This window comes from Podarcis cretensis (assembly GCF_951804945.1).
Source record: "Podarcis cretensis genome assembly, chromosome: 11".
Classification (NCBI taxonomy): Eukaryota; Metazoa; Chordata; class Lepidosauria; order Squamata; family Lacertidae; genus Podarcis; species Podarcis cretensis.
Window position 1 is genome coordinate 28,814,927 of NC_137180.1, and position 27,205 is coordinate 28,842,131.

The 27,205-nt window shown below is 42.8% G+C and overlaps 2 protein-coding genes across 2 annotated transcripts in view; one reads left to right on the plus strand and one right to left on the minus strand.

Annotated features, from left to right (window-relative positions):
• ELL2 (elongation factor for RNA polymerase II 2) overlaps positions 1 to 2,131 on the plus strand; it is a 41,318-nt gene extending 39,187 nt beyond the window's left edge. The window contains exon 12 of the mRNA XM_079995541.1: positions 645 to 2,131. Within this exon, the coding sequence (XP_079851667.1) occupies positions 645 to 761 (117 nt within the window). The 3' untranslated portion in view covers positions 762 to 2,131. The remainder of the gene's footprint in view (positions 1 to 644) is intronic.
• RHOBTB3 (Rho related BTB domain containing 3) overlaps positions 345 to 27,205 on the minus strand; it is a 76,138-nt gene continuing 49,277 nt past the window's right edge. Inside the window, exon 13 of the transcript XR_013843539.1 lies at positions 345 to 354. The gene's annotated coding sequence lies outside the window, so the exon portion shown is untranslated. The remainder of the gene's footprint in view (positions 355 to 27,205) is intronic.

A 27,205-nucleotide genomic window follows, 5' to 3' on the forward strand; every position in this document is an offset into this window, starting at 1 on the left:
GAGAAGGAAGTACCCTCATTTTTTAAAACGTGGTCGTTGCCACATCTGTCACCAGCCTTAAGCAAAACACACAAGTTCCTTGATAGGCAGAGAACAGAATACAGTGAATTACACTGTATAATTGCGTAAGTTTTGTTAACTATCTGATTAATTATGGAAAATGCCTGGGCATGGGTTGTATAACATACAAAGGACAAAAAAAGGCTAACAAAAAAACCCCTGAAATCAAAAGTTTCCTCTATGGAATTTGATTGTCTGAATCTTCAGCCTGTTTTCTATTCCAATTTTGTGACTGAAACATCCCTGACTGATGCTAGACAGGGGAAGCATGTCCCTGATTATTGTGCAGGACCTCTTGGCATCAGTGCCAATGACCATGGTGTCCTCGTGAACTGTGTATCTGAGATGGGTTTAAGAGCCCAACTTTGTGGTGGTTCCTATTCTTTCTGAATTGGTAGGGTTTCAGGAGATGCTTGTGGGACAGATTACGTTTTGTTTTATCTGTGATTTAAAAAGTAATGAAATGCAAACATATAAACAATGTTTTGTGTCTTATATACTGTCAGTGTCAGGACGATGAGATATAAATATGCTAAATATATACTCTGTATATAGTTAGAATTTTACTTTTGTATCTGTTGCAGTCTAGTCCTAACTACCATGAAGAAAAGTACAGATGTGAATATCTCCACAACAAGCTGGCTCACATTAAGAGACTTATAGGTGAATATGACCAACGGCACGCAGAGTCATGGCACTAGGGCTCTGGACCAGAAGATGTGAATAAACTAAAGATTATTTATTTAAAATTCCATATGAATTGCTCTAAGGTTTAAAAACAAAGTGAAATCTCTAATGCAGGAGTTTCAGCATTAGCAGGCCGAGTTGCTGTTTTTCTTGATGGTGAGGATGTTGCTTCCCTGCATAGTTGAAGCTGCTTTTTCTCCCGGTCCCTTTTTATCCTTAACATTTACTCGTTTATCCATGGAAATCATTTTACCATTGGGTACTGGGGATCCAGTCTCTGTAGTTCTGAGGTTGTGCACATTTTTAAAATATATATATATATAAATTGTAGCAGAAGCAGATGCTTTTGGATGAATTACAAGCCTGTTTTCTTCCTGACTTTTTCTTGTTAATGCAAAAACGATTTGCCTTAAATGGTAGAAAGTTTAAAAATTTGCACAATAAAATAAACATTGTTTCTGGAGGGTTCAGAGGTGTGTATGTGTGAATGCCCACATGCACACACCTATCAACAAGAGTAACTTATTTCTGTGATTTCAACCCCCACTGCAATGATTGCCTTACATTGTTTGCTTATGTATCTGAATTGTACTTAATCCATTTCTCCATAAACACTGCTTCCCAGTACATTAAAATGGGAAGCACTACTGTGTCTGAAATAAGTGTGTGTGTATGTCTGCGTGTGTGCATGGGAGAGAGAGAGAGAGAGAGAGAGAGAGAGAGAGAGAGAGAGAGAGGAGGGGGGTTGTGTGCATACACAGTTGGGGGGTAAATCTGCTATATAGGCCAAATGTTCAGGTTGACAACTGACAAGTGTTAATGCAGTGTTTTTTTCCAATAAAACTGCTGCATCTGTTCTGGAAGACAAATATTTCCATTTCAACGATTTGTCAGCTTTCTTATCCAGGAAAAATTGATACTTTACAAAAAAAATATTCTATAGTTTTGGGGCAAAATTATAAAATTAACATGTAGGTGACCTATTTATATACTGCTATAAAAAGTATTTTTGAAGAGAATATGCAATGAAGCTATTGCCTACATGAAATGTATATTTAAAGATTTTTCTTCCTGTGTGTCAGGAATATAACAAAGATGTATTTAACTATAAAATACTGTGATCATCAAACAGCACAAACTTTCATTTCATGCAGTTAATTGGTTTAATTTAAGTTAAACCGTCACTTTATCATGTGGGAACATAAGTTATTTGGTCACAAAATTGACTTATACTTGTCTTTTCTTTTGTCTTAATATATTTCTTTCAAAAGTGCTGCCAATTGAAAAGGGAAGCATTATGTTTACAAGTCTGATTTTATTTTATTTTTTGGAATGTTTGCCAAAATTTTGGTAGTATCTTTAATAAACTTGTCTCCAGCATCAACTCAGTTGTTGTGTGTTGCTGTACAGCAGAACAACAGAACATGGTATATTTCATACAAATACTGTAAGTGTTATACACATATAACTCTGAAATGCTGGGCTCAGATTTTAAAGACAACAAAAAATTATATCTGGAACATTTTTCACAAGAAACCATGTACCTCTTCACAGCCCATTATTTTAGCCACAAAGCATAAATTTTCACAGCCTTTTAGTGTAGTCATTTTAACATATTATGACTTACTACAGTCAAACCTCTTCCTCAGGAGTACTTTTTTGGTGTATTGGCTTTCAAGGCTTAGTGGACTGATGCAGAAATTTCTGAATTGCATTTGGCAACATTCTTTTTTATGTTAATGTCATTTGCATAGAGGACCCAACAGTAATATCAAACTTGGCATTTTTCTCTGCTACATACTGGTGTTAACTTTTTTTTCTTTTTGACCAGTTGTCATATGTAGTTTTGTTACTCACGAGACTTGAGTGGGAAATCTCAATCTGCTGCAAGTGCATGGACATCAGCCTGAGTGGCAGAGAAGCTTTGGTTTGTAACCTAACTCAGCCATGGCCTTGGGCAAATCTCTTCCTCCATTTCATTTCCTCCCTGTTGTAAAACCAGAATGATGGTTACTTAGCTCAAAGGGTGATACAGCTAATCGGCAGAGAGATTGTAAAGCACTAATGCTGCATTTGTAATACATCATAATGCAAAATAAATCCACCCGTGAAGTTGCATGCACTTCATGATTTTACAAGTTTGTTTACAAGTAGCTGAAGAGTGATTATTTCTCTATGGTTCCATCATTACATGCCTTGAAAGCTGACAACTACTTTAAATGAACTGTATTTTGAGAACTGCTGTAGCAGTATAGCTAAGTGATTTATGAGCAAAAAGTTCTAAGTTCAAATTTCAGTGCACCCATGAACCCACAGCATGGCCTTAGACAAGATACACCATCTGGCCCAGTGCATTATATTTAATATACATTTAAGTTTTAATTGAATGTACTTTTTACATCTCATTGCCGTTGAACCCCCATCTTACATTTTCCCTCTTAACACCCTCCTTGTGTATACGTTGACAGGATTTCTCAAAACCTGTTGGACATAATGCATAATGACCAGAGAATGGACAAATTCAGTCAATATATGTTTATTTACCAAGGCCAGTTGGAGACTACATACATTGTCTGGGAAATGTGCACAATTACTTCTTTGTGGGCGAATTATGTGCACATTCTCCATGAGGCCTGGGAAATGTCCAGTTGTTCCACACACTAACCTCTCGATCCATATTCTCCTTAACATAGTATTTCTGCAAACAAAATTCATTTCCCGCAGCTGGACAAAGTGAACTTTAGACTTCAAATGCATATGATTTTGTTAGCATTTAAGTGCTGTTTTTGCTTCAGAAGATTAACATGGTGACTGCTCTGGAAACAGAGTATTATAAATTGTTATGTTAGGGGTCACATATATTGACAGTGCCAAATTAATAATAGTGTTACAAAGCTGTGGCCAGGAATCAAAATGACAATGCACTGAGTCAATGAGATAACATCAATAGTGTAATTCTGTTGCTAAGATTTTAAATACATACTCCTCTGAAACAGCACAGAATGTCCTTATGACCTCCCAGTAGATCGGGGGGCAGGTAAGAATCACATTCAACATGGGGACTTCCACACTCTATACATTGAAAGCACAAAGAATCCTGTGCTCTCTTGATTTGTTAAGGGTGTTGGGAATTTTAGTTCTGTGTAGGGTAAACTATAGTTCCCAGGATTCTTTTGGGGAAGCCGTGTGCTTTCAATGTATGGTATTCATATGACCTAAGACAGGAGCAACAGGAACTGTATTATCTAGTAGGTGAGGGCTGTTTCTTTTGCTAAATGAGTTACAGTAAAAAAGGCAAGTCCAAAGTAGTATTTAGCTTACAAGTATGTCTGTCTACAATTAAAACTTTCTTCCTGACAATCTATGGTGAACTCATAGGTTCCTTTAACTAGATCAGGCATAGGCAAACTTGGCCCTCCAGATGTTTTGGGACTACAACTCCCATCATCCCTAGCTAACAGGACCAGCAGTCAGGGATGATGGGAGTTGTAGTCCCAAAACATCTGGAGGGCTAAGTTTGCCTATGCATGATGCAGTTTCTCTCACTAACACTACTAATCAAACATTAGAAATATGAATTATAGGGCAGTAACCGGATATTTTCAAGTGTCTTGCCTATGAAACTGCTTTACTCTTAACTAAAATGCCCTTTAAAAAAACACCAACCAGGCGGCTTTTTATTTTGTAATGGAAACATTACAAACATTTTTCACTCGGATCTGTTAACGTTGAAAACGGGGACTTCAGAGACTATGGGTTCTGTGGAAGGGTTTAATATAATAAACCAAGGTAAGAACAAAAGGCAGGATTTGTATCATGGATCTATGTCCGGTTGAATTAAATCGAGAGGCAGATCAAAACAAAAAACCTTTGGACATGACCTCCGAAGATCTCTGCACAGAACAGAACATGCTGCAAATAGACACAGTATGTACTGGCCGGCTTAAGACTGCTTCCTGCAGCATTTAAGGTCTCCCATCGGTCCTGCCGGGAAGATGATTATCCAGAATGTGGCACCTTTTAACTTAATATGTGCTGAGCTAGCATCTTGGCCAAATGTCAACGTGGCAAGGCCTTGTACATCTGGAGATCCTTCCTTTAGAACGAGGCCTGAACGAATTTTAATGAGTCCTCATGGCTAATAGTCTATACAAACAAGCATTGTTCTCATCCTTTCCCCACCCTCTTGGCTAAGCAGACCAGCTTGCCAGATCAGGCCATGGCCCATCTAGTCCAGCATCCTGTTTCCAACCAGATGTTTGTGGGAAACATACATTAAAGGCACAGGGCATCCCCAGCAAAGAATCCCGGGAATCCTAATTTACCCCTCCCAGAGCCACAATTCCCAGCAGTCTTAGCAAACTACACTTCCCAGTATTCAGTGGGGTGGGGAGCAATGTGCTTTCAATGGACCTTAACATCTTAGTCTTGCACTGTAAATGTGAACGACTACTGGAACATCATTTATACTGTATTTTATGCTGTTTTTTGTTGCATCAATTAAGTGTTTTAAATTTGTTGTTAGCCGCCCTAAGCCTAGTTTTCTGAACCGGGAAGGGGGAGTATAAATAAAAAATTATTAATTAATAATAATAAGAATAATATATTTATACCCCACCCATCTGGCTGAGTTTTCCCAGCCACTCTGGGTGGCTTCCAATCAAGTGTTAAAAACAATACAGCATTAAATATTAAAAACTTCCCTAAACAGGGCTGCCTATTATTTAAGGGCTGCAATAGCCTAGGTAAAAAAACAACACATGAATACAACCTGCACATTTCCTTTATGTTTAAATGTGTTGCTTTCAAAATGAAACAAAAAACATTTCCTCCGGCAGCAACTGGAAGTGTATAATGAAATGGCTTGCTTGTGTCAGGGCCAGATAAAACAACTCTGGCCCACCATGAGCATGCATGTTTCCAAACTCTAGCTTTCCCCCTAATAACCTTGAGCAAATGCAAGTCTTAATGTTTGTTTTTCAGCAATTTATCCAGGCTGTAGTGTTTTCACAAGAGTGCCTGTAGTGTTCTCGTCTACAGTCAACTTGGCATCATTTGTTTCTTAGGCTTTTAATAACCATGGCACAAGCACTGAGAAGTGAATATTGGAACACTTCCATCCGCTTTAGCAGAGATTCTTGCATTGCAGGGGGTTGGACTAGATGACCCTTGGGGTCCCGTCCAACTTTACGATTCTATGATTCTACTTCATCCCTGAACAGGACCAGTGACAGGAGTACAGGGGTTTCACATGTACTTAGGCAGCAGAGACCTCAGACTCGTAAATTTTGTTTGTTTTTTTGAGTCAATCAGACATTTCTGAAAAAAGTTAGCACACCAAATGTGGAGGCAGCTCTAAGACTTCAGCACCATTGCTAAATACACTTAATCACTGTTGCTAAACAATCAAAGCAAAAAAAGGCTGGCCACTCCCACCAGGGTCTTGGGATGCCCCCCCCCCAATCCCAGCAAGAGTGGTGGCTGCTACTAGCCTGAAGCTAGACACAGGTGGATCCTGGGAAATGGTTAAGCACTTTCCTATACGTTCAAATGATTTAATTCACTCCCCAAGTGCACTGCCTTTACAGAATAAAAGGCAACTTGGCTGACTTGGGTATGTGTTACTCAGAAGTAACTCGCTTGAAATAAATAAAGCTTCCTTCCTACTTAGAAAAAAATGCTATTGCAACACCCCTGGTGTTGATTGGGCTGTTATTTATGAATATGCAGCAACCATAAACAAAATAGAAAATGCAAAACGAATCAGCAAACACGTTCGGGCTGCAGCAAGCTAAAATTCCTATAGGCAATGCATTAACTCAATGATCCTTTTTTATTTCTCATAAAAGTTTTGTGTACGTGTTTTGCTGAGAGCTGTGACTTGTGCTCGTGGTTGTAGATTTGTATCTTGATTTTACTCCCAGGAGCTCCAGGCTGCATACATTGTCTTCTTCCCCCTTCACAATAGGGAAGCTAGGCTGGGAGTCGGCAGTTCAGACACCCAAGCAGTGAAACCGCACACACTTAAATGTGTACTTATTTTTCCTTATCAGAGTTGGCCCTTTTCTTTTTGAAGGACTACGAAATGTTGCCTGTAAAGCAAGGGGGCCAGTGTGAATGACATATATTTGCATTTTGCTTTTCCACAAAGGAGCTCAAGGTTGTGTAAATTACCTACTCCCTTCTTCTGCTTTCAACTTTGCAACAGGATCCAACCTATTCCTGTAACTAATGTGCTTTTTTTAAAAAAACTGCTTTAATATCGGGTTTTATACAGCTGTAACATGCCCTGAAACCTTAAGGTGAAGGGTGGGCAAGAAATCAAATAATAATAATCACAATAGCCCTGTGAGGTAGGTTAGGCTAAGTTAATATATGTACATTAGCAGCAGTTCTTGCCAATGGATTGAGGGCCAGGGAGGTGCTATGCCTAGGAAATCCTGTTGGCATCCCTCTCCAAAGCTTATTGGCACTGGCAGAGTCTCTTCTCCTCCGGCCCCACCCACTCCCCACAAAAAAAAACCATTTCTAGAGCATTTCGATAAATATTTGAGCAATGAACATTGCAAAATTACCGGTAGTTACTATTCCAGTTAGACTTGGGCAATTCTGAGCTACAAGCAAATACCGCGAGTGGAAAGGCTTTAAACTGTCAGTTGCAAAAGCGGGTGGTTTGTTATGCCTACTGCTACTTAAATGTTTCCTTCCTCTGTAGAAGGATCCCCTTTCCTTTCCTTTGACTGCTATCCGACATCGCGCCATGGCTAATATTGTGGGTGGGCGCAATTGAAGTGAATAGGGGCTGTGTAAGCATATCCGGCAGCCTTGGGAATAAGTTATTTGGTAGTGTTAATGGAGGAAAGAGTTTCACCTGGATCAGGCCCATTGTTCAGCCTTACACAGAATTGTAGAATGCAGGAATCTCAGCTAAAGCATCTCATTGTTTTGGGAAGAGTTTTTTTTTTTTTAGGGCTTTCAAACTGTATTGTTATAAGAATTTTAAGGTCTTTTATATATATATATATATATATATATATATATATATATATATATATATATATATATAATAAATATTCATGTATAAACCACATGTCTAAAACCCCACAGAAAAAGTCCTGAAACCATTTGTCTCTTCCAAATTGACCTCAAATATTTCTCTGCAAGGTCGAAGGAAATGGGGAGCTTCCCCATTGTCTCTTTGCTCACAAATCCTGTCTCAAGGGCACATTTAATATTTGAATAGGGTAAGCCTGTGACCTGGATTCAGGAATTGAGTAGTTATCATAACAAAAGAGTGGCCAGGATGCCCGGGTAATCCAGTCAGGTAACTGGCAGACAGGATAAAAACAACTCAAATTTCTGTTGTAGTCTGCCCCTTCTCTGATGTACATATGGTGTATTTGGGGGGTGCTCTTGGGCTACACCCCTTCTGTGATGTATGTATGATGTATTGGGGGGTGGTCCTGAGCTACAGAGTGGGCAGTTCAAAAGTCTGTATAAGGGCTTGCACACCTTTGTCCTCTTCCTCTCTCCTGTGTGTGGGGGCAGCACCCTGTTGCAAAAGCTTTAATAAAGATCAGGCTTACTAGCTGCTTTGCTTCTCAATATTCTCTGGTTGGCCTCTGTTATTTTCTCCTACCGATGGAGAGGCGTTTCCGTGTGCGGCTCTGGCTCTGGCCAGAGCAGCGATGTCACGCTGGCCACGTGACCCGGAAGTGTCTCCGGACAGCGCTGGCCCCTGGCCTCTTAAGTGAGATGGGCGCACAACCCCAGAGTCTGTCAAGACTGGCCCGTACGGGCAGGGGTACCTTTACCTTTACCTTTTTACCGATGGAGAACCTACAAAGGCTCTTGTGTACCCCATAAGGAAAAGGGAGCAGTTTTTGTTTACAACAGTATGTACTCAGGTCTTACATTTGCTTTTAGCCATGCAACTCAGAAGGTCTTTATGCCTGATTGGAAGTAGTCTGTCCATTAAATTTTTTAAATATATCTGTTCTCTTTTCCTAGAGCATGACATGCAGTGTCCTGAATGGAGTGGGGGACATAATGCATTATGCTTGAAGTGCAACACTGCCAGAATTACATGCACACCACACATGCAATGTGTAGATTCCTGCCCTACTTTTCAAATAATCATTCGCCACTTTTTACATTAAGGCCGAGCGCTGACTGTCCCCCCTGTGATCACAGGCGTTCTCTGCTACAGAAAACTTATTTTCATGGAAAGTTTTCTCTGAAACCAAGGTTTTATTCCATTACTCAGTGTTTTCCTGGAACGGCTGCCAAAACCTTTCACAAAGGTGCGACAGTATAAAATAGGTCAGCGGCTCTTCCAAGAGGTAGAGTGTGGTTTGTTGACTAGAGGTCAAAAGCAAACTTAGACAGCTTTCTGAACTTCACCTATTTGCATTTCAAAGCTCCAGTGATTGCCCGTAATAGATTTGAGAGGCAGAAACTCTTAATGTAAAAATGACCTTTTGTGCGGGCGAGTTAGGCCAAAAGAAAGGTAAACACAGCAATCCCACTTTATAAATCTTGTATCTTCATGACAGCAAGTGGCTTCCTGCAATCATCACCATTATTTATAAGGCATCTAAATTTACTAAGCAATATGCAGATTAAAAAAAGAAGAAGAATATATTATTGCAAATGTGCAATCTCTAAAACATGGGTCGCAAGATCAGAATATACTGGTAGATCTCTGGGTGACTGGCAGTAAATTAGCTAAGGTCATTTGATTCCTAGTTACCCAACAACCGCAACAACTAAAAAGCATTTTCCCCTGCCCCAAATTAATGTAGGTTAGAGTGCATTTCATCTGAAACAATACGGGACCTTACTTCTAGTACAGATCACAAATCTGTGAGCTGAGCATATGCTCAGAAGCACTCTGTTGTACCCTCTTAGTGTATGCCTGCCCTTGCTAAGCTACTATTTGGACCTGGCTCAGGCTGGTGGACCTCAGGGTTCTGGTAAGTAACAAATTAAATCCTGCAAGTCTGGGGCCTGTCCATCTGTAACCTAAAAGAGATAACACAAAAGGAAAAGGGATGGAGGAGGGCAAAGGAAAACAAGCAAACTCGGGAACAACATAGTGGTTAGTATGGCCATCTTGAATGAAGACAGTGCAGGGAGAGGAGGACCCAAAGGGCAGCTAGATTCTTTGCTGAGCTAATGGAGTGGGTCCTGCTTTCTCAGCTGGGCTTCTGCTGCAGCCAGAAACTAATACTGGGAACTTGTACACAAGTGAGAGTCAGTAACTGTATATTACAATAAAGGACACGTTCCAAACATTGGAGTAAGGGTACAATGCAAGACTAGTGAGGCACGTATGACAGGGGACAACCCCAGAGGCCAAACAGAGGGGCCTGAAGCACCTCATTTAGTTCCTAGGCCTAAGGTTCCCCACCCTTGAATTACAGTAATCCAGTCCTGGAAGTAATTGAAGCATGGATGACTGAAGCCAAATTTGCCTTCTCCAGGTAATAATGGTCACATCTGGCATATCAGCTGAAGCTGATAAAAGCCCCTCCAGGCAACTGTAGCCACCTGAGCACCCAGGAAAAAGCTGACAGCTTCTGTTTCTGCAGCAATTGCGCAGCTGGCTCTGCTGCTGGGTGTGTATGTTATGCTGACTTTGTTGTAGCCTGACCATAACACCCAAGCCTGTGATGGCCAGGGGATTGGCAGGCCAACCAGTTGTGGGTTATTCTGCTGGTTTCTGGCTTCTTATCAACACCAACCAACTGGCAAAGTACAGATCTACTGATATTAGTTCCTGGTTCTGAGCTTCTCTTTCAATCAGTCCTAATAATCTTGGTAAATTGTAGCAGGTAGTTTGCTCAACCTTATTCCAATACTTGGCATTCGTCCCCTTTTTCTTTTATAATTGCAAGCTTTTTCTTTTATAATTGCAAGCTTGTTTTTGTTTGCTCTATGTCCAGTGAAGATGAGATACAGTACATTGGGGACAGGGGATATTCAACAAGCTTGCTGTCCAGTATTTTAGACTTTTAATTAAGCAATAACTAATTTATAGTGAACCTGTGGATCCTGTAAGTAGGGGGGGGGAACCCCACCATCCACATAGAACGGGGAGTTATTAGCAGGCTAGGAAGATCCCTGACATTTGAAGAAGTACAAAAAAGAAACATATTTAGGGGGTGGAATATAAGGGCTGTAAATGAAAAACAATCTATTGAGGACTAAGCACATACCGTGGGCATGTTATACTGACTGTTGGGGGCAGGAAGACAGAAAACTAGAGGAAAAAGAAATGGAATGGAGTTTCCTGAAAGAGGGCATGGCTGGCTGTTAGGTGTACTCTGCACTGCAAGATTTTGTTGCGGGTGCCACCTGTAATTTCTCCTGCTTGTGAGCTGTTTTCCTGCGCCTCTGAACAAATCATAGTACAGGAATAAAGGACAGAATGGTAGCTTCCCCCAAGGAGAAGTGGGGCAGGACAGAATCACAAGGCCTTTCAATTACCGCAACTAGTCAGGGCCTTGATCTTAGGTCTTATTATCCAGCCCTGTTTCTCTTCAAGTAGGAGGAAGCATGGCTCATCGCCATCATCGCTTCCTGCACTCACTTTGAAGCCCAGCTGCCAAGCAAGCTTGGCCATGATGCAACTGATAGGAAGCAACAGAAGATGCAGGTGTTTATCTCAAGAGACATTTAAATATCATTATTAGCAGGTGAGCATTTATAAGAATTTGAGAGGAAGGTCTCCTAAAGTGATTCTGAGCCCAAGAAAACAAGGCATTTCTTATATAGCTTACACATTAATGTGGTTTACGGAGTTTCTTCAGTGTAGAGGCTGTTCTACAAAGTAAAATAGTGTCACAGTTTTTTCTGACATTTCGTCAGAATCCCCCTTCATGTAACTTGAAGCCGTTGGTTCAATTCCTAACTTCCAGAGCGGGAGAAAACAAGCTTGTTCCCTCTTCCATGAGATATTGGAAGATGGCTATCATATCTCCTTTCAGTTGCCTTTTTCCAGGTTAAACATGCCCAACGTTGACAGTCTGGTCTTCCATTTACCAAAGATATGCTTGCAGACGACACTGCATGTCTCCCTGTCACATCTAAATGCTACTTGTAGTACAGATCACAGGTGAGGATCTTGTGAGCAACTCTCCACAGAAAAGATACCCGTTCTCAAGTTGAGTGTGCATTCTGGGCTGTTATGTGCGGTTGGAAATGTGTAGAGGAAACCTGAAATTCTTTGAAATCCAGGAGAACAGCACTCATAGGCCATATGACTAAATGGACTGTGGGTGGTGGTTCCTTCCTCAGTAAGCACTACATGTCTGACTGTCTTTGCTGCCAGTCACCTCCTAGGGAGGAGTCACTCGAGGTTGAGCCGCCAGCTCATTAAAAACAAAGAATCACAACCGATGCAAAGGAAGCTGATGACAAACCCTTGAGCAAAAGGGCTTATTAAAAACCCAGCCTCATCTAGCTATTTAGCAGTGTAGTAGTAGGTCAGGAAATTTCACTGAATGGGTGGGTGAAGGTATATAGCCTGTTTGTAATTAGCAAGCCAGATTGCATTCAGCCGAAACTCTGAATCTTCCTGGGCCAGGCAATTATAATTCCTTTTTATAGCGTCAACTTCCTATGAACCAAGGTGTATCGATGGAACAAAATGTTGGATGGATCTGAAGGACAGGAAGGTTTAATTTCTACTTCAAGCAGTGAAACATCGTCAGCTTTCATTCTTTCTCTACCTCTGCCTCCAGCCCAGGCTACTGAGATCAAGAGTGGCTACCAAATTTCACAGGAAGGAAGATTTGAAGGGATTTTTAACAATAAGTCAATCAAGGAAACTAACATAGTTTTTCCATAAATTGGTCTCAGGACAGGCAGAAAATGAATATGTAGGTTGTGAACAAAACTTTATTGTCCCCCACCTCTCACCAGCATCAGATCATTTAAATATGAATTTGAAGGACCTGGTGAAGAAACTCCATTTCCAAAGGAGTTAATGAGAAACTGCCCCCCAAAGTAACTTGGAATGAAATTCTCGTCACCCTGTGGGTCTGCGTCAGGGTTTCCCCACGGTTTCGCAAGTGCCTCTGTCCTCTTGAAATGGCTCAGCCCCTGAGGGCATCCTATTGCGTAAGCCTGAATAATTCCTTTGACAAAAATGCCAACTTTCGAAAGCAGCTATAGCAAGCACAGTGAAAAGCAAAAGTTCAGCCGACGAAAATGGAACATAACTCTGTTTATTATTATTGTTCGAGTGGGGAGGTGTTGCTTCTTAAAAATCCAGGAGTAGATGAAAGTTTATCTTTCTGTGCTTGGTATTATATGCTGCTGTAATCAATCCCTGGCAATTGGAAGAGATGATAACCTGGAATGGCTGTGTCAAACCTATACGGCCTGTGTTTTTAAATATAAACAAGCTGGGAGGGTGCCCAGCGGGGGGCGGGGGGCGACAACAGGGAGGAATTCAACATTGCACTTAGTTAATTGTTCCATCAGTGTAAGCATTTCAGCTTGCTAGATGGAATTATCTGCTCTTTCCTTTCTTTGTGTGCAGTTCTGGGGGGTTTCCTCAACCACTCAAGCCAATTTTGGAGGGTGTGTAGAGGGTGCAGGGGGGCAGAGAGTGGGGAGAGCCTCATTGCACAAGTGACAGACTTTATTAGGTGAATCAGACCCATAATTGTGTGCCAAAGAAATCGAGATTCTCCTCTCAGAATTAATAATTCATTATGTGCTTTGGTATTCAGCTGAATATCGTAACTTTTATTAAATGTGTTTTAAAGGTCCAGCTCCGCAGGACTTCTGGTGGTTCCCTCAATGTGAGAAGTTACAGGGAACCTGGCAGAAGGCCTTCCCAGGAGTGGTGCTTGGCGCTCTCTCTGTGGAATGCCCTCCTGTCAGATGTCAATCAGATAAAGAACTATCTGACTTTTGGAAGATATCTGATGACAGCCCTGTATAGTGAAGTTTTTAATGTTTGATGTTTTATTGTGTTTTTATATTTTGCTGGAAGCTGCCCAGAGTAGCTGGGGCAGCCCAGTCAGATGGGCTGCATATAACTAATAAAATTATTCCTTTTGTCCCACCTTTCCTCTGAAGAAGGACAGTATGGTTCTCCCCTTAAACCCCCCCCCCCCTATTTCAGGTAAGTTAGGCTGGGACTGAGACAGTGACTGGGCCCCAAATCTCCTGAAGAGCCTGTGCGATAGAGTGGAAGTTTGAACCCGAATCTCCCCACTCACACACCAACCAATATAACCACTTTACATCATTATCCAAATTCTTATTCCTTGAGAATCTGAGGGCAGGTAAGATGACTCAGCAGATGATAAAGAGACAGGAAGCAAGACACAGATTGTGAACAAGGAATTAGGAGGGACAGAAAACAATCTATCAAACTGGGACAGGAAGTTGTGTGATGCAGTGATAGTTGTTTGAAGCCGGTCCTGCCTTGTGGATACTAGAAATTTGCTAGAGAGAGCATCTGGGGGAAATGTTTGGGATTTAGAGGCTGATTGCCTAAACTTTTGTGTCCTGAATTTCACTTCTAGAAATATGGTACACCCTAAATTAAGAACTCCAGGTTCTGGAATCCAAATACAGTCGTACCTCGGAGGTCAAACGGAATCCGTTCCAGAAGTCCGTTCAACTTCCAAAACATTCGGAAACCAAAGCGCGGCTTCTGATTGGCTGCATGAAGCTCCTGCAGCCAATCGGTACCTGTGGAAGCCCCGTCGGACGTTCGGGTTCCAAAGAACATTCGCAAACCGGAACACTCACTTCTGGGTTTGCAGCGTTCGGGAGCCAAAATGTCTGAGTACCAAGGCGTTTGGAATCCAAGATACAACTGTAGCTTCCTATAGCAGTCCTCCTTCCCCCCAACCTGTCTTCAAGAACAGCCCCACTGAGAGTGCATTACAGTGGTACCTCAGGTTAAGTACTTAATTCGTTCCGGAGGTCTGTTCTTAACCTGAAACTGTTCTTAACCTGAAGCACCACTTTAGCTAATGGGGCCTCCTGCTGCTGCTGCGCCGCCGGAGCACGATTTCTGTTCTCATCCTGAAGCAAAGTTCTTAACTCGAGGTAATATTTCTGGATTAGCGGAGTCTGTAACCTGAAGTGTATGTAACCCGAGGTACCACTGTACAGTATTCCAAGCTGGAGGTTACCAGAACATGGATTACTGTGGCTAGCTTCGTGCAGGAATGCCCACAGATAGTGAAGCAGCCATAGCTGGAACTACCAGGCACTTGCTCCTCGCTATGGAGGCCCCATGGACTTCCAGTAACAGGTCTGGATGAACAAGAACCTCCAAACAATGCCCCTGGTCTTTCAACAGGTATGCAGCCCCATCAAGCACAGGCCATCTCTCCAGCTCCCAGACTCAGGAAGTACCTCCTGTCTTTTCTGGAAGATAGCCAATGCAGCACTAGCTTTTTAACTAAGCACTGGAGCAATTAAGAAGCAAGTTCTGAGCTCGATCTGTTCAGCAAAGCAAATTGTAAGGATTTATATCGTGCCAAAGGTGTGTGGCAAGCCTTCTTTGAAAAGCTCTTTGGTCTGCTGCCAGCAGTCTGCTATCTAAATTGGATGCACAGCAGCAACAAGGCTAATATTTTAAAATAATAATTCTTTATTATTTCTGTCTGCCTGGCCCTAATTAGCTCCTACTTTGGTGAAGAGAAAAATCAAATAAATTGTCATTTACATTTCCCTGATTCATTTCTAGCCAGCACCACACCTGCTGTTGGAGTAAACTATACAGTTGGTCATTGTAGCCAAGCAAGAGAATTCTGACTCAGCTGCTGAACCAGAAGTCTCTGAAACCAGCCAAAATTGCACAACAGAGCCAGGAGTGGAAGGTGTTGTTGTGAGCAGTAATGCACTGAAATGCATAAGTCAGGGGTCAGCAAACTTTTTCACCAGGGGGCCAGTCCACTGTCCCTCAGACCTTGTGGGGGACCGGACTATATTTTGGAAAAAAATAGTGAATGAATTCCTATGCCCCACAAATAACCCAGAGATGCACTTTAAATAAAAGGACACATTCCACTCACGTAAAAACAGGCTGATTCCCGGACCAGCCGTGGGCTGGATCGAGAAGGCGATTGGACCAGATCCAGCCCCCGGGCCTTAGTTTGCCTACCCATGGCATAGATCCTATTCTGCAGTAATGGGCCGATAATAAACTACACTTATATATTTGAGGGGCAGAGAAGGATCTTTTTTGGGCTGCTATTAAAAAAACAAAAAAACTGCCCACATAATGCAGGTTAAATATTGTGGCTCCATCACTTTCATATCCTAATCTTAAAGCCTGCTAGCCATTACAAAGACAAAAATACCAGTCTTTTGGCACATCCACTTACACGTCACTCTGACATGACAGAGCTTTGGTGCAAAACTCTTGTAGTTCCCTGTCACTGCCTTAATATGGAACTTGGCAAAAAAAGAATGATCTCAACAGGCTCCCTGTGAAGTAAATGGTGATGGATTAGCTGGTATGTGTCAGCCAATAAGAAGTAAGATGTTCTCTGGGGCAGCTCAACCCATTTTGCCACCTGAGGCGAAATGGGATGGTGCTTCCTCTGCCCACCATGTCACTTACCGGCTGGCCTTTCATGGAACTCTCTCACAATATCTTCCCAGAAGCTGCCACCTCACCACACTTCTCTGGCGATGGCAGCCTCTGTGCCCCTCATGAGTGTCTGTTACTAGGTGGGCTTATTGGTTTAAAAATGTGCTGGAGGTGGGAATTATACATGTTGTTGTTTAGTTGTTTAGTTGTGTCCGACTCTTCATGACCCCATGGACCAGAGCACGCCAGGCACTCCTGTCTTCCACTGCCTCCCGCAGTTTGGTCAAACTCATGCTGGTAGCTTTGAGAACACTGTCCAATCATCTCGTCCTCTGTTGTCCCCTTCTCCTTGTGCTCTCCATCTTTCCCAACATCAGGGTCTTTTCCAGGGAGTCTTCTCTTCTCATGAGGTGGCCAAAGTATTGGAGCCTCAGCTTCAGGATATGTCCTTCCAGTGAGCACTCAGGGCTGATTTCCTTAAGAATGGATATGTTTGATCTTCTTGCAGTCCATGGGACTCTCAAGAGTTTCCTCCAGCACCATAATTCAAAAGCATCAATTCTTTGGCAATCAGCCTTCTTTATGGTCCAGCTCTCACTTCCATACATCACTACTGGGAAAACCATAGCTTTTACTATACGGACCTTTGTTGGCAGGAATTATACATAGTGCTAGTCATTTGCACCAGCCTTTCCCATCTACTGGTGCCTAGCAGAGTTTGGACTAAAAACTCCATACCCTCCAACATTTCTCCGAGGAAAAGAGGGGTTTCCTATTCAATAATAATAATATTTATACCCTGCCCATCTGACTGGGTTGCCCCAGCCACTCTGGACAGCTTCCAACACATATAAAAACATAATAAAACATTAAACATTTTTAAACTTCCCTACTATACATGGCTGCCTTCAGATGTCCTCTTAAGTTTAATAGTTACTTATCTCCTCAGCTCGGGAGTCACATAATGCCATACCCTCCAACAATTCTCTGGTGAAAATAGGGGCATCCTAAGGCATGGGTGAAACTAGGCTTTATTTCTCACAGGTCTAAGACCTAGTTTGACCCCCCCCCCCACAGGCTGGGAACCTCAATGGTACCCCTCTGGAGGCTTCACCTGGGGCAAAAAACCCAGCTAGCCCTGCTGCAGCTATGGCTCTGCCTAAGGAAAAGTGGGACATTCCAGGATCAAATCAGAAACCGGGGCGGCTTCTGTAAATCCGGAGCTGTCTCTGGAAAATAGGGACACTTGGAGGGTCTGTTATTGGTTTTATAATGTGCTAGAGGTGGGAATTATACATAGTGCTTCTGATTTACACCAGCCTTCCCCAAACTAAAACTCCCATCATCCCTGACTACTGGTCGTACTGGCTGGGCTAATGAGAATCGTAGTCCCAAACAGCTGGAAGGCACCTGGTTGGAAAAAGTCACTTTACACCCTGTACTTTATAGAATTACACAAAAGCTCCCAGCCTTAGGAGCATACATTCTACATTTAGATCAGTGTTTGCACTGCTTTTCCTCTTCATATCTGCTTAAGTCACTTCCAAACAGATGCAGAAACAATTTGTCACAGGATTCCTACATTTATGGGATGATGTCTCATCTCCAGGTTATGCTTGTTCAGACTTCCATCTTATTTGCATATTTAGAAATACCACACCTAACGCTTTCTTCTTCTATAGAAGAGACCGTGTTCCCAGGAGGAGAACCCAGATGCAATGTAAAAATGCCAATTTAATGCGCATCTACACAGCTGTGCCTGCTCACGGGAATAGGGTTATATGTGTTTTCCAGACTATTCAGATTCAATACCCACATTGCCAGGAACCGTCGTGCAAATTAGCAACACTTGTTTAGCACATTACATGCTGCATTAATTGTATTCCGAAGTTTTGAGAGAGAAAAATTGTTACACACACATCTGCACAAGCCCTTGTTGGTATCAAATCCTCAATGGGGTTTAATGGAAATGGGGTTATTTTTATCAACATCCCCTCCTGACTTTGAATGTGTTTGTGAGTTGCTTATTTAATTTAGGAGAGATGGCTTCCATGCTCAAGTGGGGTCACATGGTTAAAAGTTTTGATAACAAAAGATGTAGACACAAAAAATATATATGCTAGTACAGTGGTACCTCGGGTTACATACACTTCAGGTTACATGCGCTTCAGGTTACAGACTCCGCTAACCCAGAAATAGTACCTCGGGTTAAGAACTTTGCTTCAGGATGAGAACAGAAATCGTGCTGTGGCGGCGCGGCGGCAGCGGGAGGCCCCATTAGCTAAAGTGTTGCTTCAGGTTAAGAACAGTTTCAGGTTAAGAACAGACCTCCGGAACGAATTAAGTACTTAACCCGAGATACCACTGTAGAGGTTGGTCAATATGGGCCCTGCCTCACTAACCTGTCTCTACCCTCCAGTCCAGAAGGTGGTGCTGTCTGACAACCTCTCCACTTTAGTCTCAGCACTGCCCTTGTAGAACTGAGCGAAGAGGAGGATGGGGATAAAAGTAGAATTAGTTTGCCTGTCGTTGGCTCTGGCTTCACCTCCTATTGGTCTATCCGTCTTGTGCCCTAAAAGATGTTTGGATAATTTGGTGGTTAAGAAAGACACAAGGGGAAAGATGACTAACCCCAAGCAGTGGTCATCAGTAGCTGATGGGTGCAAACAGCACCCCACTATTGATGACTGGTTCAGTGGGGACTTTCAGCTAAAAGAAACCTCCACACTTCCACAAGCACAGGGCAAAAGTAAAAAAAGAGCAAAGCATTCGTAATGGAGATCAGGGAGGATGTGCCAGTCAAAGTAATGGTGCAAGTTATTCCACTAAAATTGGCACCAGAGATTCACACAGGGCAATACATGTACAAAGGGAGAAACCATGTGCACACTGCGGTCAGATGTGTGCCACTAAGAGCGTCCATCTTCACATGTTGTCCCTTCCTGCCTCATAGCCTGTTATGTACTGGGTTGAATAGGATCCAAACTGCAGCAGTCTGATTGGCCCTAGAACAATAGGATCCAAAAGGCAGCAGCCTGATTGGTCCTAGAACAATAGGATTCAGAATGCAGCAGTCTGATTGGTCCTAGAACAATGCAGCAGTATGATTGGTTGGCAGGAACTACCCAATCATGCTCCAGATAGAAGTGAATCCACAACCTGATTGGCTTACAGTAGAATTCCGGAATTAGCCAATCATGTGCTGATCCATTGTGCTGTGCACGCGTGGGTTCGGATCCCATCCTCGTCGCCAGTGAAATATACTCAGAGTCGCAAAGGGATTTCATGCTATTCATTCCTCCTCACCACTATGAGCTGAATAAAGAGCATGAAATCCCTTTGCGACTCTGAGTATATTTCATAGCCCTTATGCTTTGCACACAAAGGGAACATAAACACTGAACGTGTATGTGAACATATTCTCATCCAGGGAAGAAGGATTTAGTTCCCTTCCTTTATGAGTTCGTGTGGGGTGTCAGGGGAGGGGTAGCACCTCTGGTTGGGGGTGGGGAGAACATCATGCTCCTTCTGGGGTAGCTTGTCCACCTTTAGTCCCCCACCCTTGAAACGCCCTGCAGAACCAGAAAAGGGCACTTTGGAGTTCAGATACGCAGGAATTTCAAAGAAAGATGCCCAAACTTACAGGCAAAGGCCCAATGCCTTCCTCCTTGCCCCTGCTCACAGCATTCACGTGGGACGGACTCCACAGCGAGGAGATGCCTTGTCCATACCCAAGTAAAGAGACACACAACCTTTATAGGCCCAGGCAGGTCACATCACATGGGAACACCGGGAGCTGGTCTTAACCATTACCTCCTCCTCTAGCTTGGCCTGGGGCCTGTGGATGCATCAAACTGTGAGGTGAGAAAGACTTTCTGCTGGCCATCAGGCAATGGCTTTTTCCACCTGCTTTGCCCCACCCTCTCCAGCCCTGGGAGCCTTTCCCAGAACAGCAGAAGCAGCTGGGGAGAGAGAAGAGGAGTTCAGGGATATTAAAATAAAAAAGGTTTCTAAATTGTGTGTCTTTGCTTCTCAGTTTTATATTGTGTTATTTTATGCACTATGACTTGCTGTTATTTTTTATTGGTTATAGTTTAGAAATTATTTGTTGCAATCTTTAAGAATAAATTTCTGTTCAATTATTATTAATTTTATTGTGTACTATTATATGCTAATGGATATTACTTTATTCAATATAAGTTGTTTATTTTAAAGCTATGTTTTCATTGTGACATTTCTGTGTTGCATCAGATTGCTATAAGGTGTATGATATTTGTTGTTTCTTCAGCTTGCAAAGCACCTTGTGTATAGTAATATACAGTGGTGCCCCGCAAGACGAATGCCTCGCAAGACGGAAAACCCGCTAGACGAAAGGGTTTTCCGTTTTGGAGGCGCTTCGCAAAACGAATTTCCCTATGGGCTTGCTTCGCAAGACGAAAATATCTTGCGAGTTCCTGCGGGTTTTTTTCCCTTCCCCCCTTTTTCTAAGCAGCTAAGCCACTTATCAGCTGATCCACTAAGCTGATAAGCCACTAAAAGCCGCTAAAAGCCGCTAAACCGCTAATAGCGCTAATCCGCTAAGCTGTCAATGGGCTTGCTTCGCAAGACGAAAAAACCGCTATACGAAGAGACTCACAAAACGGATTAATTTCGTCTTGCGAGGCACCACTGTAGAAAGGTGGTATACGAATTAAAAGTGAAATGAAACGAAACGAAATGGGGGGGGGGAGGGAAAGCTTGTGAAACACATACGAGCTCAGCACTACAGCTGCTATCAATTAGGCAGGGATCATCTTGATCATCAATATGCTGCAAGCAGGGCTTCCAGACCAGCTTGCCTTTTGGGTCAACACAACTCTCACCTATGGCTCCTAGAAGCTGTCAATATGCAACAGCAGTCAAACCCTGGAATAGCTTTGGCTGACCAGCTAAATCAGGTGAGGGTAGCCAATGCGCCTCAAACCCTTGGGGAGTTAGAGACTTCTCCTGTGTGCATAGACAGATAGAGCAGATGAGGCCAATAGCGGGTCCAACGATGAAGAAGGCAGCTTCTGCATGTGCTGAATTTGAAGGATATGGGTGAGCCATTCGTTGCTCATACAAAGTTCAATTAGAGTTGGACCAGAGTCGCTGCCCATTGATCAATGATTCACTGACCCATGATGGCCAACAGTTGTACTCTCTGGGACTGCAAATCTCAGGAAGGTAGAATTTATGCATATCACAAGTGAGATATCAATAGTCCTTCGGGAAAAAAGCAATTCTCAAAGCTGATTGCAAGCAGTGATTCTTTCTGCTGTTTAATAAAATGGAAATGTGGTGCAACAATACAATGCTGCCACCTAGTGGATAATCTGCATACTGTAGGCACCTTTGAATATATAACACCATGAGAAAATACTTCTTCGAACAAACTTGTAAAGCCAGCGGGAGGAGGAGACTTAGACAACTGTGGGAAGTCGGGGACCTTCAGTCCACACAACTGCCTCATAGGGGCAAGATCTACCTGGACGAGTTGCTGTGCTCATTAGGCCTGGCTTCCTGAGCCGACCCAGTTGCACCCTGCAGCCAGGGGCAGAACGAGCCGCCCATGAGGATGGAGCGAGCCGCCGATGGCAGACATTTGGCATCAGGCCTGACAGAGGGGGGCCATATGGGCCACTTGGCCCGGGCCTCCAATTCCAAAGGGGGCCTCAGTCAGCATATTCACAATCGCAGGGGATGCACTGGGGCGAACGCAGAGGCGGTGGGCGGATTCCCTGGGGCCGTGTCTGGCAGTGCGAGAGAAAAGCTTCCCCGGCGTCCAGGGCGGGGCCTGCGATTGGCTCCTCAGAGAAGCACGGAATGGACGCCAGGTGTTTATTTTTTAAAAGCACTATTGTATATCTATATTTTTCATTTTGTCCTTATATGCAGATACAGTTCAAGCCTTGAAATAAAATTATTTGTCAGCACAACTTTTGTGAAAATTATTTATATACTTACTTATTTATAAGACTTCAGTTATCCCCAGGGTAAAAAAAGGGGGGCCCACATTATCTACCTGGCCCAGGCCTCTGCCTGGCTCTGCAAGGCCCTGTTTGGTGCACCGCCCACCCGCAACTCCCAAACCTCCCTCAGCTGTAAAAACAAAGAGGGAAGGGGGGCAAAGCAGCGCAGCTCCCCCCTTCCCCCGACAGCTCGGGGTAGTCTTTGGAGTCGCGGGTGAGCTGTGCGCCAAATGTCACCCCCCTCAGAGAAGACACCAGGGGGCCGCCCCCACCACCCCCTTCCTCCGCCCCTGCTGCCACCTGCTCCGCTCCTCTTGACACCTTATGTCAACACTAAACTGCTCTTAAACTTGAATGCCCCCATTCCAGCAAGTGAAAAATGCAAGGCCCCACTTTGAAAATGTAGTATAAACATTGACAACTGGGGAACACTGGCCTGCAAGTGCTCCAATTGGAGAACAGCCTTTAACAAAGGTGTCATGGGCTTTGAAGACGCTCGAACTCAGGACACAAGGGAGAAATGTGCTAAGAGGAAGGCAAGCTTGGCAAACCCTCACCATGATCAACTCCCGCCCGAAAACCAATGTCCCCACTGTGGAAGGACATGTGGATCCAGAATTGGCCTCCACAGTCACTTACGAACTCACTTTTAAAACTGTGTTTATGAAAGACAATCTTACTAGGCTACGAGTGATCACCAAAGAAAAAGAAGACGAAGAAGAAGAAGACGACGACTCTTAAACTTAAATGACCCAAACCAGCAAGTGCAGAAGTTTTGGGAATGCCTCCTTGAATTGGCTTCTGAGATGAGACAGTCAGTGACCAAAGTTAAATGGGATAGCGTCTACAATTTCCAATGTAGGAGCCAATGTAGGTCTTTCAGGAGAAATGTCTCAGAATGTCACCATCACCAACTTAGTACCACAGCTTAAACGTGTATTTCATTATCTTCATTTCCCTGAAAAACAAACAAACCCTATTTCTGTTCTCAGGATGTATATCTTACACTTTTTCCCCCTTCCCCAGTCACAAGCAGTTGTTATAGCAACAAGACAGCTGTATACACCTACTTTTGACTCACAGCCCAGAGTTATTTATAGCTGCTGTAATTCCCCATGGTACTTTAGTAATGGAAACCACAGCGAGCTAAAATTGCACAATTGATAGACTGGCATCTTAATCTAGTCTCCGTGCTTGCTGAAATTATCCACACCTCATGCTCCAGTTCCATATTCATCCCTCCAAAATGAAGCAAGGCGACACGGCAGGGTGTAGGAAGGAGCAGACGGTTGATATTCATGCCTGCCCAAGTCATCTTTAATAGCAACACCTCAGGAATATGTTTTATTATTGTTGTTACATGAACTTGAAATGCCTTCACCGTCTCCTCATCCACAATGAATAAACCTAGGGATGAAATAGTTTATCTATGATAATCTTATAATAAAACAAGCAATCAAAAAACCACTTTTTAAAAGGTCAGCTCTGTTGAAATTAGGTACATTATGGCACTCTAGGTGCACCAATATGCTCGTGTTTTCTTTTTCATTTCCCTTACTCCCAGGGATATCAAAATAATGAAGTTATTTTCTGATGTGCTAGCATCTGAAAAGTGGGGTAAGTATAGTTTAAGATGCCGCAACATGAAGAAAAATCTGAAAATTGAACATTTGTATGCCTCCCCCCCCCCCTCAAAATTCAGGACCCAAAGTGCACACCCAAATTATTTAGAGTTCAAGTTATTCCAGGTGACACGGATTTTGGTGCCAGGGCCATGCAAGCTGCATGGCGCGCACAGCTCCGGGTACCCATGGTTGCATCCTGATCTCTGTCACACAAAAAGGTCATGTTATACCCCAAAATAAGTAAGCTACTTCCACAGTAGATAGAAAGCAGTAACTTGGCACGCCCATAGTTCAAAGCATGTTTGAAGATTTGTACGCTTTGTCCCCAAGTAGAATATACTATTACAGGCCACCCCAATCCCTGCCAAGCCATGCACGGGATTCCAGGGTCTGTGCATAGGCTAGCCCAGGAATTCCTCTGCAGATTGTATATTCCCTTCAAATCCCAAATAATCAAAATCCTACCATTTCTTAATTTCTAGTGTTTAGAGGTTCCCCCCCCAAAAAAAAACCAAAAACAACCTATAACAATCCTCTCACGTCACTTATGAAGCTGGCATCCATCTAGAGAAAGGCACTCAGGTTACAAGTCTGAAAACGGGACTTTCAAAGATGTAGCAATCCAAACTGAGAACGTGACATTTACCGCTTATTCTGAAATGGCCCTCAGCCCAGCAAAGGACTCTGAGTTCCTGTACGGGGCAGAATGCTGGGCTGTGGGAGTTCCATTTCCTCTTCACACACTTTAAGCTGCCTTGGAAGAACTTCCCGTAACAGCTGGAAATGTGCATTTCTACTCTCAGAAAGGAAGTGCAAACTGGGTTCATTCTTTTACTTCCTTTAAATTGCTCGCATCCTGCCTTGCGGTTACAAACACTTCAAATGCTGCTTGCAAGACAGAAAGAAATAATTAAAACGCTGGAAAGAGAGAAACTACAAAACCACATTAAAATGGCGAAACAGACAAAATGACAGCAGAATCTGAAAGAGCAAAGCAGCAAGATCGATAAAGTTTTGAATGAATTAGTGTGCAGATATATAACTATAGCCAAATAGAAATAATATTCAGCATTTGAAACAGAAGACCCTCCAAGTGTCCCTTATTTTCCAAGGACAATCCAGGATTTACAGAAGCCATCCTGGTTTCTGCATTGATCTTAGAATGTCACTGCTTTTCCTTAGGGAGTCCCTATTTTCATCAGAAAAATGTCGGAGGGTATGGAGTTATGCTACCCCCAAGCCAAGGAAATAATTACGTAACTACTCAACCTTTGGAAGACTTCTGAAGTAAGCCTGTATAGGGAAGTGTTTTAAATGTTCAATATTCTATTCCAAACATATGTTGGAAGCCGCCCAGAGTGGCTGGGGCAACCCAGTCAGATGGGCGGGGTACATCATCATTATTATTATTATTATTATTATTATTATCTTACCTATTTTCATTAGCTAAATGTTGACGGGTACAGAACAGTAACGCCACCCACCACAAATATTAATGCTACTTCCTTAGCAAACTGAGAGGCAGTATGGAGTAGCAGTTAGAGGGTCTGAGTAGGATTGAGATGGTTTGAATACCTGCTGAGCTCTGAATCTGACCAGATGATGTTTGGCTAGTAACAATCTCTCCATTCAGCATATAACAGAGGTGTGATGAGGAAGGAGGAGAACAATTAATGCCACCCTGAGCTCCTTGGAAGAAGGGCGGCATAAAATTGTAATTGATTAAAATAAACAAACCCTTGTGTGATTCTGGGACACTGCACAGCACCCTGGAATCTGTTTTCTGTTTGTTTGTGTGTGCTTTTTGTAGGCTTATCTGTTCATTTCAGCAGCACGAACAGTACCTATTCAAGGAGACCCATAAGGTTTAAGAGGACCTAAATCAAGAGCACATCTCTAGTCTCCTAGATGTGTTTTCTGTATAAGGCACATGAGTGCTAAATATTGCAGATGATGAATATATCACAGTCAAAATGCAACTTGGCATGAGTAGGTTTATGCCATGACACAATTTAAAAAATTGGTTGCAATCAGCTTAATCCCTCCTGAGGGTTGAGTCTGCAGGCTTGAAAGGCTGAATAGGCAATAACACAGCCAATGTAATCCTTGTGATTTCTATGCCAGAGCATATTATTGTATTTGTTATCCTTCTTAATAACATTTTTTTAAATTAATGCAAAGTTAGACAAGTCAATCCAAAATGATAGCTCAGGATTCCTGAGTGCTTTAATAAAAACTCACTCCAGGCAATGATATTTTTAAAAATTCAATAACAAAAACAAAACAAAAACAATCTCCATATGGTAAGAAATTTCAGGGTTCCCAAACAGGCTGGTCAAACTACGCATCAATTTAAAGTCACAGGGTAAATCAATATCAGTAAGAAAGTAAGTATTTTTCTTGATTCAGAGTACAGTGGTACCTTGGGTTAAGCACCTAATTCATTCCAGAGGTCCATTCTTAACCTGAAACTGTTCTTAACCTGAAGCACCACTTTAGCTAAAGGGGCCTCCTGCTGCCGCGACGCCAGAGCATGATTTCTGTTCTCATCCTGAAGCAAAGTTCTTAACCCGAGGTACTATTTTTGGGTTAGCAGAGCCTGTAACCTGAAGCGTATGTAACCTGAAGCATATGTAACCTGAAGCATATGTAAACCGAGGTACCACTGTAAGGCACTTTGCTTTGGAAGAACTGAAAACTTCATAGATGAATATTCTTGGCATTTAGTTTCAGGGCAGTAAGAAAACTCAACACTGCAGTGCTCCCAAAAGACTCTAGATAATAGGTTGCCAATGTGCAAGTGTGCTTGCTAGTACCTCCTGTGAAAGGTCCAAGTCAATATCAGCTCAAAAACCCACAATGGGTGAGAGATTATTTGCTTTTCCTGCTCAGTTCCTGTTTGCCTGGGCTGCTTGTCTCCTACAGGCCCTCAAGGCAGCATTTTCTGACTGGCACAGTCTACAATTCCTCAGAATTCCCCATGTGCTCCCTCACTGACCCAAGAAGCTTCGCCACTCATCCTCTAGATTTTGCACATAGATATGAGAGGCGTTCCAGTGTCCTCTTCTTAAAAGATTTCTGCTGATGAGAAGTGCCTAATCCACATGTGGAGCAGCTTCAAACATAATGCCTGCAACATGTGGAGAGACTCAGAGTGGCCTTCAGATGGTGGCCAAAGCTTATAAATTTGGGTTAAAGTATGCACCCTGATATCACTTTGTCAGTACACATGCTTGTATCCCATTTTGATCAAGCTGATTGTGGGGAGG